General features: G+C 45.5%; 1 protein-coding gene across 2 annotated transcripts in view; it reads right to left on the reverse strand.

Moving 5' to 3' along the window:
- LOC310789453 (NACHT, LRR and PYD domains-containing protein 3-like) overlaps window positions 1-14,066 on the reverse strand; it is a 94,861-nt gene that overhangs the window by 51,566 nt on the left and 29,229 nt on the right. The window contains exons 3-4 of one of the 2 annotated variants that reach the window (XM_083651095.1): window positions 3,019-3,102; window positions 69-140 (exon numbers count right to left, since the gene is read on the reverse strand). In XM_083651095.1, coding sequence (XP_083507221.1) covers window positions 69-140; window positions 3,019-3,102 — 156 coding nt within the window. The remainder of the gene's footprint in view (window positions 1-68; window positions 141-3,018; window positions 3,103-14,066) is intronic. The other variant, XM_083651096.1, reaches the window with a different exon arrangement.

Genomic DNA, 14,066 nt, shown 5'->3' on the forward strand with positions numbered 1-14,066 from the left:
ACAGCCACACACAATGGTCAGTGAGAAGACCAACATGGCAGCCAGGGGGAGCCAGAGAATAGCTTTACCTTCAGTCTGACGGTCAGTGGGAGGCTGCGGACGAGGAGAAGCTCCTGTGTTCTCTGAAGGCTCCCTGACCACTGAGAGAGAGACAGAGAGAGAGACAGAGAGAGAGAGAGAGAGAGAAACTTTAAAAGGGCTTGAATTTAACACCAGCCAACCAGCCAATAGCTCCTATTCATCCCACAACTCTTTACATTTATACTGAAGAACTGAAGGAAGTGAACATTCATCATGTTTAGTTTTCATCTGAGTCTCTCACATGAATAAAGGTCCTTTACACACCAAGAGTGATTCATTTGTGCCATTAATTCACACGTCAATCATATTTTTCAAACCTATAATCAATTAATGCAACCGTGCATATTGACATCAACATTTCACTGAGTGAAATTGCAGCACATTTTTTCAGATCAAGGCAGATTTATTTTGAGTTTTCGCCTGCAACATGAACAAATCTACATAGATAAACAAAGACAAAATTATGTGTAGGCCACAATAGCATGTTGGAGTGATGACTAGATAGGTGGCTACATACAGTAGGTTGGTTATATTTGTCTGTGTTTATTGATAGCTATAAGGACACAAGTCACACCTACAAACTTCACCAGAGGAAAATCAATGTCTTGATTATGAAAGATTATGAAGTGCATCATTCTGCAGTAATAAAACAATATATTAGCTCCATTATTTCACTCCTGACACACACTTTGAACCAAACCGGTGTAATGATGAATTCTGCATCCCTGGTGAGAATTGCATCCCCTCCATATTTTGTGCTGAAACAGGGGGATGCAAATCTCAGCAGGTACAAACCGCCGAGATTTGTATCGCCCTCTTTTAAAGGACCAAATTCAGCTTCCATGAGGCAAGACAGACCCCCAGGCCTTAAGGTCACCTCTACCCTGATTTTAAGCACCAAAGTCGGCCTCCATGAGCCAGGAGAGACCCAGGCCTGGAGGTCACCTCTACCCGGATTTTGAGCACCAAATTCGGCCTCAAGGACCCAGGGGAGACCCTCACCCTCCAGCTCTATTCTACCCCGATTTTGTAAGTCAAAACAGCACAGAATATGGTGAAATAACTTCATAAACTATCAATGTCAAATTGTTTATAGATATAATAGATTTACTGCAAATATTGACGTAACAAAGTGTCTCAATCAAATATGTGCAGTGTCACATGTTTCATGTGAATTGTCACATGACCAGAGCTGTTTAATACCTGTAAAGTACCTATGTTGTACCTATATATAGACATTATATTACTGTAAAGTACCTACTGTATGTTGTACCTATATATAGACATTATATTATTGTAACCTTCTTGGTTGAGGTCCACCATAAGAAACCTCTCCTGTTTCTTCAGGATATCATAGAAGATATCTTTGGCTCTATCTCCACTGGCATGAAGAAAGTTACAGAGCTCTCTCATCTCCCGAGCAAAACAAGGAAGCCATTGAGAATTGGCTAGAAGAAAAATGTGGATCTAGCTGTCAAGGAAGTAAGTTGGAGTGTTCAACTTCCGTATATATGATATTTGTGTGCAACACACGACCATGCACGCGACATAGGAGAACGCCAGGATTGGGGGGGTTTGCTTTCCCCTGTTTTGGGTGTGGTTTCTGAATGATGACGTGCTCCACAGTGTCTCTATAGTTCATAATACCCGCCTTCTCATGGGTCATATAATCTTATGTAGTTTATAAGGCTTTCAGCAGCTGTGACATCAAGTAAAAGAAACATACTGTAGCCTATGAACTAAAGCGCAAATTATGCTCACGCGAAATCGCCGGCGCTAACTGCGCCGAGGGGGTCGCCGCTGCTGGGCGTCCTATCGGCGCAGCTCGGTGGAGGGGGCGTGCAGCTCCTCGAAAATGTGACTCCGCGGCATCAACGCGGACGTGACGTGACCAGCACGAGAGCTGTGATTGGCCATTGCCTTGGGCCGCGCACATGAAGTACTTGTTGTGAGGAATGAAGAAATGCCATTTCCTTATTTAACAGTGCTTGTCCCTCATCTAGCAAAGCCTTCTGCAGGCTCACCGGAATGAGTTTTGAAATGGAGGGACAATAAAATGTCCCCCCACCGACATGATTGCAACTTCTTGGTAAACGACATGATAACGTCATATGTAACGGACATAAGTGTACCACAAGCCACCTAGTGTTTTGGGGGAGCGTACCTATGTTCCCCGGGTTCTATGTTCCCCGGGTTCTATGTTCCCCGCTCCTGCTAAAAAGGGTCCTATGTTCCCCGGGTATGTTCCCCGCTCCCGAAAAAGGGTCCTATGTTCCCCGGGTCCTATGTTCCCCGCTCGATTGCGTAAAGTCGGCGAGTAGCGCACCGCCGGACGCCTCCACAACCATCCTTCACTTCACCCCCAGCACCCAACACCCACTGCCCAGAGACAGCGCACCTTTTTCAGCGTGACTCCATACTACAGTGCACTGCCTCGGGTCTCTGGCTCATCTTGAAAATATGGGGTTCGGCTTGCAAAAGTTTCTGCGATGCGCTATGGCGCAGTAGGCTATGCCTCATGTTTTCCTGGCACAATGCCACGATAAGAAAGTTTTCCCTAGCAATTTGTAACATTTATACAGAGGCTAGAGAAGCATATGTCGGCCACATAGTGATATAACACTTATTATTTCGCTTTATTTTTTCTTCGCCCATTATGCTTACGAAGTAGCCTGTGGGAACATAGAACCCGGGGAACATAGAACCCGGGGAACATAGGCATGACCCCGTGTTGTGGACGTGTACCGCAGCCAACGCGCCGAGTTATGTTCGAGTATGCACAGTCTCGCTGTCGCCGCTAGTTGGCGGCAAGGCTCCAAGTCGAGGGTGCGCAGAACCCTGTCAGCGCCTTAAATCGTTCATCATTTTAACAGCCACACAAAATGGTCAGTGAGAAGACCAACATGGCAGCCAGGGGGAGCCAGAGAATAGCTTTACCTTCAGTCTGACTGTCAGTGGGAGGCTGCGGACGAGGAGAAGCTCCTCTGTTCCCTGAAGGCTCCCCGACATCACTGACATCCACTGAGAGAGAGACAGAGAGAGAAACTTTAAAAGGGCTTGCATTTAACACCAGCCAACCAGCCAATAGCTCCTATTCATCCCACAACTCTTTACATTTATACTGAAGGACTGAAGGGAGTGAACATTCATCATGTTTAGTTTTCATCTGAGTCTCTCACATGAATAAAGGTCCTTTACACAGCAAGAGTAATTCCTTTGTGCCATTAATTCACACGTCAATCATATTTTTTTTCAAACCTATAATCAATCAATGCAACTGTGAATATTGACGTCAAAATTTCACTGAGTGAAATTGCAGCACATTTTTCAGATCAAGGCAGATTTTTCTGAGTTTTCGGCTGCAACATGAACAAATCTACATAGATAAACAAAGACAAAATGATGTGTAGGCGACAATACCATGTCGGAGTGATGACTAGATAGGTGGCTACATAGGTTGGTTATATTTGTCTGTGGGTATTGATAACTATAGGATCTAGGACACAAGTCACACCTACAAACTTGACCAGAGGAAAATCTGTCTTGATTATGAAAGATTATGAAGTGCATCACTCTGCAGTTATAAAACAATGTATTAGCTCCATTATTTCACTCCTGACACACACTTTGAACCAAACCGGTGTAATGCCGAATTCTGCATCCCTGGTGAGAGTTGCATCCCCACCATAATTTGTGCTGAAACAGGGGGATGCAAATCTCAGCAGGTACAAACCGCAGAGATTTGCATCCCCCTCTTTTAAAGCACCAAATTCAGCTTCCATGAGCCAAGACAGACCCCCAGGCCTGGAGGTCACTTCTACCCTGATTTTAAGCAGCAAAGTCGGCCTCCATGAGCCAGCAGAGACCCAGGACTGGAGGTCACCTCTAACCTGATTTTAAGCACCAGAGAACAAAGAATAACAACAGGAAAAATAATTGATTTTCACTATTGTTATTTTTTGTTCTTGCTTAAACCGAATGTTTGGTTGGCTTGGTCCACGCCTTAAAACTTGTTTTTTAAGGATTTATCGAAATGTCTATGGAGAAAATTAATGCGGAACTCACTTCACGAAAAGTCACGTGACTGTTGAGATCTATTCTACCCTGATTTAGTAAGTCAAAACAGCACAAAATATGGTGAAATAACTTAATAAACTATCGATGTCAGATTGTTTCTCATCAGCACCCACAAAGAAGATTGTGGGCTCTATCTTCCGACAGGCGCTATCCCCTAATAGCGCTTTGCACACCTGTTTGCCTTAATGCAGGGAAGATAGCATCCCGCCTTGCGCCGTCCGCCAGGTGTTCTGCTGAGTTTTGCTCCCCCGCCAATCAGCAAAAAAAAGCATCCCCACCTCACGGGAGCATACTTGTAATAATTTATGCAGAAATGTAACTGTTTAAAAGTGATATAATTGTCTGGTAGATGTGACGTCCCTGATTTCTAAGTTAAAACAGCCCCGAAATATGTTGGGAATGCAATTCTCGGCCGGGATGCGGAAAGGTTCATGGCAGGTGTCGCAAATGCAAATTAGAGCCGTGCCAAAATCATCTGCGCCCCAAAATGCCTGCGCAAACGGGATTTGGGTGGTCTTAAGTTAACTACCAGAGTGTACTCACTCGTGCGAGGACAGAGAGAGCTTATTGACAGATCGTCTGTGGTGCCAACGACCCTCCGGCTTATGAAGGTAAATAGCCTATGTCCATTGTCCAACAAGTTTTCTCAATTCATTTCCCTCTTTGTGATGTGATAAAAGTTTCTCAGTGAGTTATAGTTGATTGCCTCACTGAATTATCTACTAATACCCAATTTTAGCAGCATAATTTGATGTCTTGGCGTGGCAAGGCTGTGCATGACATATCCAAAAGGAATTCCACTTTCCACTGCGCAAATACCTCTCTGCGCTGGGAGCGCAGCCATAATCTCCATGCAGCGCACCCAGCGCAGAGAGGTATTTGCGCGTAAGAGGTCCTTTTCAAAGGTCTTAGCGCAAAGTAATTGCGCGCTGCTGATGATAGCATAATGCCATCACCACATTTTAGCGCTGAAACGCCTGCTTTGGCTTCTGGCAGCCAATGCCCAGTACAATTATTACAGGTCAGGCATGCGCTTGTGTCCGCCCCCAATGTGCATTGCGCACGGTAGGGCTGCACAATATTGGAATAAACTGACATTGCGATATTTCCCCCGCCTGCGATATATATTGCAATATGAAAAAATACAGAGATTTTCACCAGATTACCAGAATAGCAAGAAAATAATGATTGGGGTGATTTTGTAGAGAGTCCATCTGATTTTGGAGGTCGAATTAGGTATTTTAATGTTTCTCAAGCACTGGGCTGTGGCCCACTGGTAGGCCTCAGAGTGCCATCTAGGACATTCTACTTTAAAATGTCACTAGCCTACACTTCACTTAGTGTAATGCAGCTTTTAAAGCCAGGGAAAGAGAACATTTATGCCGTATCACCATATTACCATAATCCAACATCTAAGACCATATATAGTCCCATATCACAATATTGATATAAAATTTATATTGCCCACCCCTAATATTGAATGCCAGAATCTACCTCCCAATGATGCTATTTGCAGAAAAACATTAGATTTCATTGTGATGCATTTACATCACAAGATGTAAATGCATCTTGTGACGTTAAATGAGCCTGAGGTCAGCTGTTTTAATTTTCTACTCAAAGGTATTAAATAATGTTTCAATAAATCAACAGTGAAACACCCCTGTCACTTTACACACTTGGTCTGACCCCCCAGAAATCCCCTCCAGAAACTACCAAGTGGTACGCTCCGCATCTGGGGAGTTCCGGTTTTGGAGCACACCGCAGTACAGAATAGAGAGACGAGGATTCACATGCAGCAGACCGGTGACAAACAATTCATTCGTGAAAAGTAATAAAAATAGATTTAATTGGCGAGATATGTCTCTTGTCTTTTGTCTTTTTATTTTCACCGACATGTTTTGTGTAAATGAGTCGCTATGTATGATTAACTCTACCGTAACGTTACTGCTATCATCTGATGCATCATCAGAGACTGAGCCTGAGAGAGAGCCGCAGTGATAACACGGAAAACTTCTCAGTAATAATCACTTTAGCCTTCGTGTCATTATAAGTTGCTGTCTTGCTTTTTGGTGGAACTCCATGGACATGAGTTACAGCAGCCTGCTGTATGCTAGTGCGATGCAAACTGTGGACGCATCCGCCTCCGCAATCACATCGTTTACAGACGGGCTACTGTCAGCAACGCAACATGAGCAAAAGTAATTCAATTGAGCTCTATGTGCATGTTTGTTGTGTTGAAGCTAAGCACTAATTGAGTGAGTACAGTAGCGGGGCGTCTCTCTCCTTTGAGAGAGCCATTTCACTCAGTAGACTACCCCTAAAGTGAGAGTTTATCAAGCAACATGACGAGTTAATTTGCTTTTGACATCGCACGTCCTGCAATGTGACTATTGCACATGCGCACATCGCGATGACGATGTGTAAACGATACATCGTTCAGCCCTACGCACGGCGTTAAACGAGCAAAAACGCTAAATTAGCGCTTTTGGGCAGATAGAGCCCTATATATTTTAAACAGTACGTTGCCATAGAAATCATTGATCATTGATGCAATTCTTGCCGGGGATGCCAGAGTTCGGCATAACACCGGCACTCAGCTTGCCAAATGCCCTCATATTACCAAATGCTCACAGCTGGCTCTGTGTTCAAACTGGACTTATTTCAGTTATGACTTCTGATATTTGACATCAGACACACGGCTAGCCTCTGCTCTGACCTTTGACCTCAAACAAACACCTAGAGCCCTATCTTCCCCCTGGCCTTAAAATAGCGTTTAACGCCAGGCCAAGTGCTATTTAGTGGGCGTGGTCAGCGCAGTCCCTATTTTCCCCTCGGCGCTACACCCAGCGTTAACCACGCCTTTTTCACAACTCTGGTCACTGGTGAACTGCAGTTATGCTATGACATTCTTCCTTTCCAAACTCCGATCCACTCGATCCAGTCCGGGTTGAGGCTCCATGCTGTCATCTCTTCATGCCAATTTGGATATCTCATCACAGATCAGCCTGAATAAAGCGATTCAACCTACAGCTGCAGGCAAATACAGATCTGTTCAGCAAGGCTGATGCGGTCTCCCTAGCCTACAATATAGAAGGTTAACTATCGGCGACATTCCTGATAGCATCCAATTCCATGATCTTTATGTTGTATACACATAACTTTATAGTTAGTGAATAGTGAACAAGCACTCGGCTCATTCAGGACAGGCTTAGTTTTATAACTTGTAGGCTACCTGCTGCTCCTGCTCATCACAGCACAGGCTAAATGATGCAACATTTGTAAAGTTGCTGTCATTATGTAAAGTCATGGCATAAATGTGTTTTTATTGAAAAAGTATGTGTCAAGTAAACTAAGTCTTGTTGGAGCGGACATCACAGTACAACTCGTCACTCGTCTATATCACATTGTGTTTGCGACGGATATATATACGACCTGGATTACATATAAGTTTCACATAGGGTTGTGTTTTGATTTTTACGTTTAATTTTGTCCAATATTGAAATGTTCTAGAATTGCATGTTGTGTTAATGTAGCAGTGTGATGTTGTCACGCTAGATTGGACTTTTATTTTCATTTGCACTGTTAAGCATACAGGAGACTCTTATTGTGAAAGGGTAAAGTGACCAAACCATTCTGTTTATTTGTATGGGTGACTTCCTGGTTGTATATTAATTATTTACGGGACACTGCGTCAGTTGATGGCGAGATGTATATTTCGGAAGTCATTACAAAGTAGATCAAGTTTGTGCATCACGTTTAGCACTTGAGTAGTGAATGTAAGGAAGAGTTGGTCGAGATGGACTAGTCCATAGCGTGCAGATCTTCCGCAACCCGCCAATTTGCGCTCAATCTGCATTGGACTTTGAGAGAGACGGTATGCATTCCTATGTCTTGTCACTGTTTTAGTTAATTACTATATATATAGTCTTTTTTACTTACCATCGATGGTATTGTTAATGCCAGTAATTAGTTCACGATTTGTGCTGCAATTTCCATGTCTTGTTGTTCATTCTTGTGCATCAAAGTTCTAGAAAACATGAAAGGAACTGTTGTAGCCTTCCTGTCGTTGCTTAGTCTTTATAGTGATGCACAGTTCACAAGATTTCCACCACTGTCATGTATTGAGAATAGTATTGCTGGTGATTAACAGGTGCTGTTGAGCATAATATGCAGACCTGCTGAAAGCTGCATCCTCCTGATCCATGTTTCATTATTGCTCAATACAGGTATGTTGGGTGTTTGTTTTTATTTATTTTTATTTATTTAAAGGAACATTGCACACTTTTCTGTATCTTATTTTCTATGGTTTTTGTATAATTTATTTGACTGAAAAAGCACAATGGTGTCTTGTAACAATGTGGGTGTCACACTCACTGTGTGAGGTTGCCCAAAATGGAATCTGCATTGGACTTTGAGAGAGACGGTGCTGTTGAGCATAATATGCAGACCTGCTGAAAGCTGCATCCTCCTGATCCATGTTTCATTATTGCTCAATACAGATATATACCTCTATCCAGTCGTCGTGGTGTCTTCATTACTATACACAACGCAGAGTGAACCCCGCTACAAAACTGGTGCCGTGACCCGTCGACTGGTTAGCAGAAGCCGACCACCGCTGTTGCTGAGCCACGCCGTTCTTCTCCTGCTGTGCCGAGGGGGTTCTGGGGAACTCGGATCCTTTGAAGAGTACACCTCTATCGGTGTTGAAGTTTTATTGGGGATTTTGTTTACTGATTATATATTTTTATTTTCTGAGTGTCAAGTATTGCTTTTATGGAGACTTTCTATGCCGGGGGGGTCTCTGGACCTAATACTGGGAGTATGAGTGCTGGGAGGGGCAGAGGTGTTCTAATGTATACGCCAATTGCACAGTCTACTCCAGGGAATCATGTGTTCTCAAGCCCTGAACGTTCTGGCAGAGGGAGGAGTGGGTTGGTTGGTTCCCCTGGATTTGATGCCCCACCTTTGATTTTCACCCCTGGTAGGTCCCCTGCTGTCCCCCCACCCGTTAGTATTAGCAATACTGGTATTGACACATCCTCCAGTCAGTTGGCCGACCTGGTCAAGGCCATTGGTACTGAGATAGGAGAATCCATTAGGATGAGTTTGATGCAAAACACAGCTCCAGTGCCTTCACCTGTAATTGCCCCTGATCAAGCTCCACATGTTTCTCATTTTGACCAATGTGGTACTACTGTGATTGATGCTTCCAAGATCAATCTTGTACTACGTTCTGAGGTAAATGCCCCTCCTTACTTTCGAGGTGACAGTTCAGATAAGTGTTCTGTATTTGAGTGGGAGGAGCTGATGAGGACATACCTCAAGAAAAAAACATGTAGGGGGTCTGAACAAGTGGAGGAAGTTATGAACAAACTGATGGGGAGGGCAAGAGATGTAACCAAGGTTTGGATACGCAGCAACTCAACTGTTAGCGATGTGAATGTTATTTTTAGCATTCTGAGGCAGCATTTTGGGGATACTGTTCAGTCAGACCTGCCGTTAGCGGATTTTTATGCTGTCACACCATATGCAAATGAGGGGCCCCTTGATTATTGGATTAGGCTTAACAAAGCTGCAGAGATCACGGAGCAGTGTCTTACTAGTAAGGGAGAGCCTAAGACTGACCTAAGTCTACACCTAGTTCTCATGTTCATCCGCAACTGCCCTGATAAGGAGCTGGCCCTAGTGTTCAAAAGTAAGCCCTCTCGTGAGTGGACAGCACATGAAGTGCAGGATCGCTTGGATGAATATTTAAAGGAACATAAGGTTAGTCGGGGCAGGGTGTCGCAGCACACTGCTGCTGCGATTGGACAGTCACCACAGGGGAGGGTTGATCCCGACGATAAGCCAAATACGTCTACCTTCGTATGTACCTCTGAACCAGAACAGCTGTCTTCAGGGTCCGAGAGCAGCACGATGGGTAAAGTCTTGAGTCTGTTAGAAATGGCATTAGCCAGCAACACTCAGTCTGTGCACAAGGGGTACCGTAAATACCCTCACAAACAAACTTATGAGTGTCAGGTCTGTGGTAGTAAGGAGCACAACAGTAGAGTGCACTGTAGGATGAACAAACTGTGCTTCACATGCTTCTCCCCAGGGCACCTCAGTATAAACTGTGGACAGACCGCTCCGACACAGTTTCCGGGTCAGAGCCAAGCCGGTCCGTCTCAGGGAAACTAGAAGGCCTCCATTCAGAGGAGGGCAGTGTAGGCCTGTGTAATTTCCCCTCCAATTGTGATGATGATAGTCAGTCTGTGTACACGTCGGTTTGTGAAGCAACACCCAAAGACAAAACAGTGATTTTTCAAAGTGTAACAAGAACATCCAAGAGTGACAGTCTTTTTTTTACCACCGTGGTAGCAGGGGATAAGGTTGAGCTACAGGGGATGTTGGATAGTGGGTCCATGGCTACTTCTCTGCGTGCAGATATTGTTCCTCGGCTGAGGGAGGCGGGAGTAGTAGCTGGTGACTTGATGTCCTCTGCTGATATTATCCTTGTGGGGTGTGGTGGGAAACAGACAAGTCCAGTTGGGATGTGTGAGCTGAAACTTAAGTTATTTGGGTTTGATTACCTTGTGCCAGTCCTGATAGTTGAAGGTCAGGTAGATGAGCTGATTGTAGGCACAAATGTGATGAAGCCTCTCATCAAACAGTTCAAATCCGACAAGGCCTACTGGCAGATACTGGCGAAACCCGAGTCATCACGTCCAGACGAGAATAGCCAGTTTATTGGGTTCCTGGCCAACCTTGAGAGATGGAGGGGGGAGGAGATCCCTGACAAAGTGGGAACGGTAAAGCTAAAACAAGCCGTAACCCTTGAACCTATGAGTGAGCATGTAGTGTGGGGCCGTCTCCCACCCAAGACTAAACTCTCTATGGGCAGTACTGTTATCGTAGAGCCAACCACGTCTCGCTGTGTGCACCGTAACATACTAGTAGGCAGGGTAGCTACACCTCTGTGGGGGGACGGGTGGCTTCCAGTTAAGATTATCAATCCGACTACATCTGTCATCACCTTGAGAAGGAATGCCAAAGTGGCTGACGTCTACCCATGCATTGCTCTGGAAGACTTTGACAATGACACAGAAAAGACAATCACTCAGAATGTGAGTAAAGTGAGCAGTGGCAGCTCTCATGGCAGTTTAACAGCTAAGAGCTTTGGGGGTGACTGTACGACGAGCAAGAACGAAAGACTGACTGGTCTGGGGCTCCAGAACCTATCTGTAGATGACTGTGAGGTGTCGCCGCTCTGGAAAGAGAAAATGACTGACTTGATCGAGGAGTATGAGGATGTGTTCTCTAGACATCACATGGACTGTGGTGAAGCCAGCAGCTTCTGTCATCGCATCCGGCTGTCTGATGACCGGCCCTTTCGACTGCCTTATCGAAGGCTCTCTCCCGCTCATTATCAAAAGCTGAGGGAGACCCTAGATGAGATGGAAGTGAGGGAGATTATCAGGAAGTCTAGTAGCGAGTATGCGTCCCCACTTGTCCTCTGCTGGAAAAAGAATGGTGACCTGAGATTGTGCACAGATTTCAGGTGGCTTAACGCTCGCACAGTCAAAGATGCACATCCCTTGCCTCATCAGGCCGATGTTCTTGCCGCGCTGGGAGGCAATGCCTTTTTCAGCACCATGGACTTAACATCTGGATATTACAACGTCCCTCTACATGAGGATGATAGGAAATATACAGCTTTCTCCTCTCCGCTTGGTTTACATGAGTATAACCGCATGCCTCAGGGACTTTGTAACAGCCCGGCTACCTTCATGAGGATGATGCTCTCGATCTTCGGAGATCAGAATTTCCAGTCTCTTCTCTGTTATTTAGATGATTTACTCGTTTTTGGTAGATCTGAGGCAGAGAGCTTACAGCGACTTGAGATGGTGTTCCAACGTCTAAGAGGGCACAACTTGAAGCTGTCTCCATCAAAGTGTCACTTCTTGAGAAAGTCAGTTAAGTTTTTGGGGCACATTGTCTCTCAGGAAGGGATATCAACAGATCCAGCTAAGGTGCAGGCCATCGTCGGTGTGACTGAGAGCGACATTATGGAGCCAGATGGTGTCACTCCATCTGCTACAAAAATCCACTCATTCTTAGGCATGGTAGTGTATTATCAGCATTACATTGAGAACTGCTCCATTGTAGCAAAGCCGCTGTTTCAACTGACAACTGGTGGGAAGAAGCCACGGAGAGGGAAGGGAAAGAAGCGATCCGCTCCGCCTCGTAAACTCATTGCGGCCGATTGGACGACTGAGTGTAGGGAGGCGTTTAAAGCCTTAAAAGTGGCATTGATGGAGCAAGCCCTGTTAGCTCACCCCGATTTTTCGAAGCCTTTCTTACTCTCCGTTGATGCATCTTCTAGTGGGCTTGGGGCGGTACTTTCACAAGTGCAGGAGGGTCATGTAGCAGCTAGGCCCATCGCTTTTGCGAGTAAATCTCTGAATCATGCCCAGTCTAAATATCCAGCTCATAGGCTCGAGTTTCTCGCCATGAAGTGGGCTATTCATGACAAGTTCAGTCACTGGCTGCGGGGACATAGGTTTACAGTGTGGACAGACAATAACCCGCTTAAGTACATCCTGACAAAGCCAAAACTCGACGCATGCGAACAGAGATGGGTGGCTAAATTAGCGCCTTTTGATTTTGACATTCAGTACATACCTGGGCCCAAGAATACAGTAGCAGACGCGTTGAGCAGGGAGCCTTTCGTTAGTCGTAGAGTGATGCATAGACTGACCAGAACACCATATGATGTCCTACTGGAGGAAGCTAGGGGTCTGCAGGTGGATGATGTTCAGAACATGTTCCGTCTTAGCTGTGAAGAGCCCGAGGGAAGAGGTCTAGCGTCGTTCATCCAGAGCTCAGTTAGGGTTTGTGGGGATGTAGCAAGCGACAGTGGGTGGGTAACCCGCGAGGAAGTGTCAGCTGTGCTCCACACTCACCGCTGCTGGGAAGATGGTGCAGTAATGAGAGCAGTCTCCCATTTACAGCAGATGGAGCAGTTAATGTCAACAGGACAGAGCCCATTGCCAGCCTTTACTCACGAAGAGTTATATGATAAGCAATGTCAGGATCCTGTTGTCAGTAGAGTCAAATTCTTTGTAGACAGAGGCCGCCGCCCATCTAGAAGAGAGAGAGTTCATGAGTCAAAAGAAACCAACCGCACGCTTAGACAATGGGGAAAGCTCGCTACTCGTTTAGGACTGTTGTACCGCGTTTCAAAACACTCCGTGAGCAAGAAGAAGACATTCCAGTACATTGTGCCTACTGCTCTGAGAGGCCAAGTGCTGAAGGGGGTTCATGATGATGCCGGCCATCAAGGTCAGCAGCGCACGCTGTGGCTGACCAGGCAGCGCTTCTACTGGGATTCTATGGAACATGACGTTAAGGAGTATGTGAGCCACTGTAAGAGATGTGTACTGAGCAAATCACCTGAGCCTGAAGCTAGAGCTCCGCTTGTATCTATAGTCACCACTGCACCGCTTGAATTAGTCTGCATTGATTTCTGGTCAGCCGAGGACGCCAACAACAAGTCCATTGATGTGTTGGTAGTGACAGATCATTTTACGAAGCTTGCATGCGCTTACCCATGTCCAAATCAGTCTGCCAAGACAGTGGCCCGTGTGCTGTGGAATAATTTCTTCTCCATCTATGGCTTCCCAGCATGCATTCATTCTGACAGAGGGGCTAACTTCGAGAGCTCACTCATTGCAGAACTGCTTCAGATGGCGGGAGTTGATAAATCCCATACCACGCCATATCACCCTATGGGAAATGGACAGGCAGAGCGATTCAATCGCACTTTGGGTAGTCTGATTCGCTCCCTGCCACCTCGGTCTAAAGTGAAATGGCCCCAGATGTTAAACACACTGACATTCGCTTATAACTGCACGGTCCATGAGACC

The sequence above is a fragment of the Poromitra crassiceps genome (genome assembly GCF_964638095.1).
Source record: "Poromitra crassiceps genome assembly, chromosome: 14".
Lineage (NCBI taxonomy): Eukaryota > Metazoa > Chordata > Actinopteri > Beryciformes > Melamphaidae > Poromitra > Poromitra crassiceps.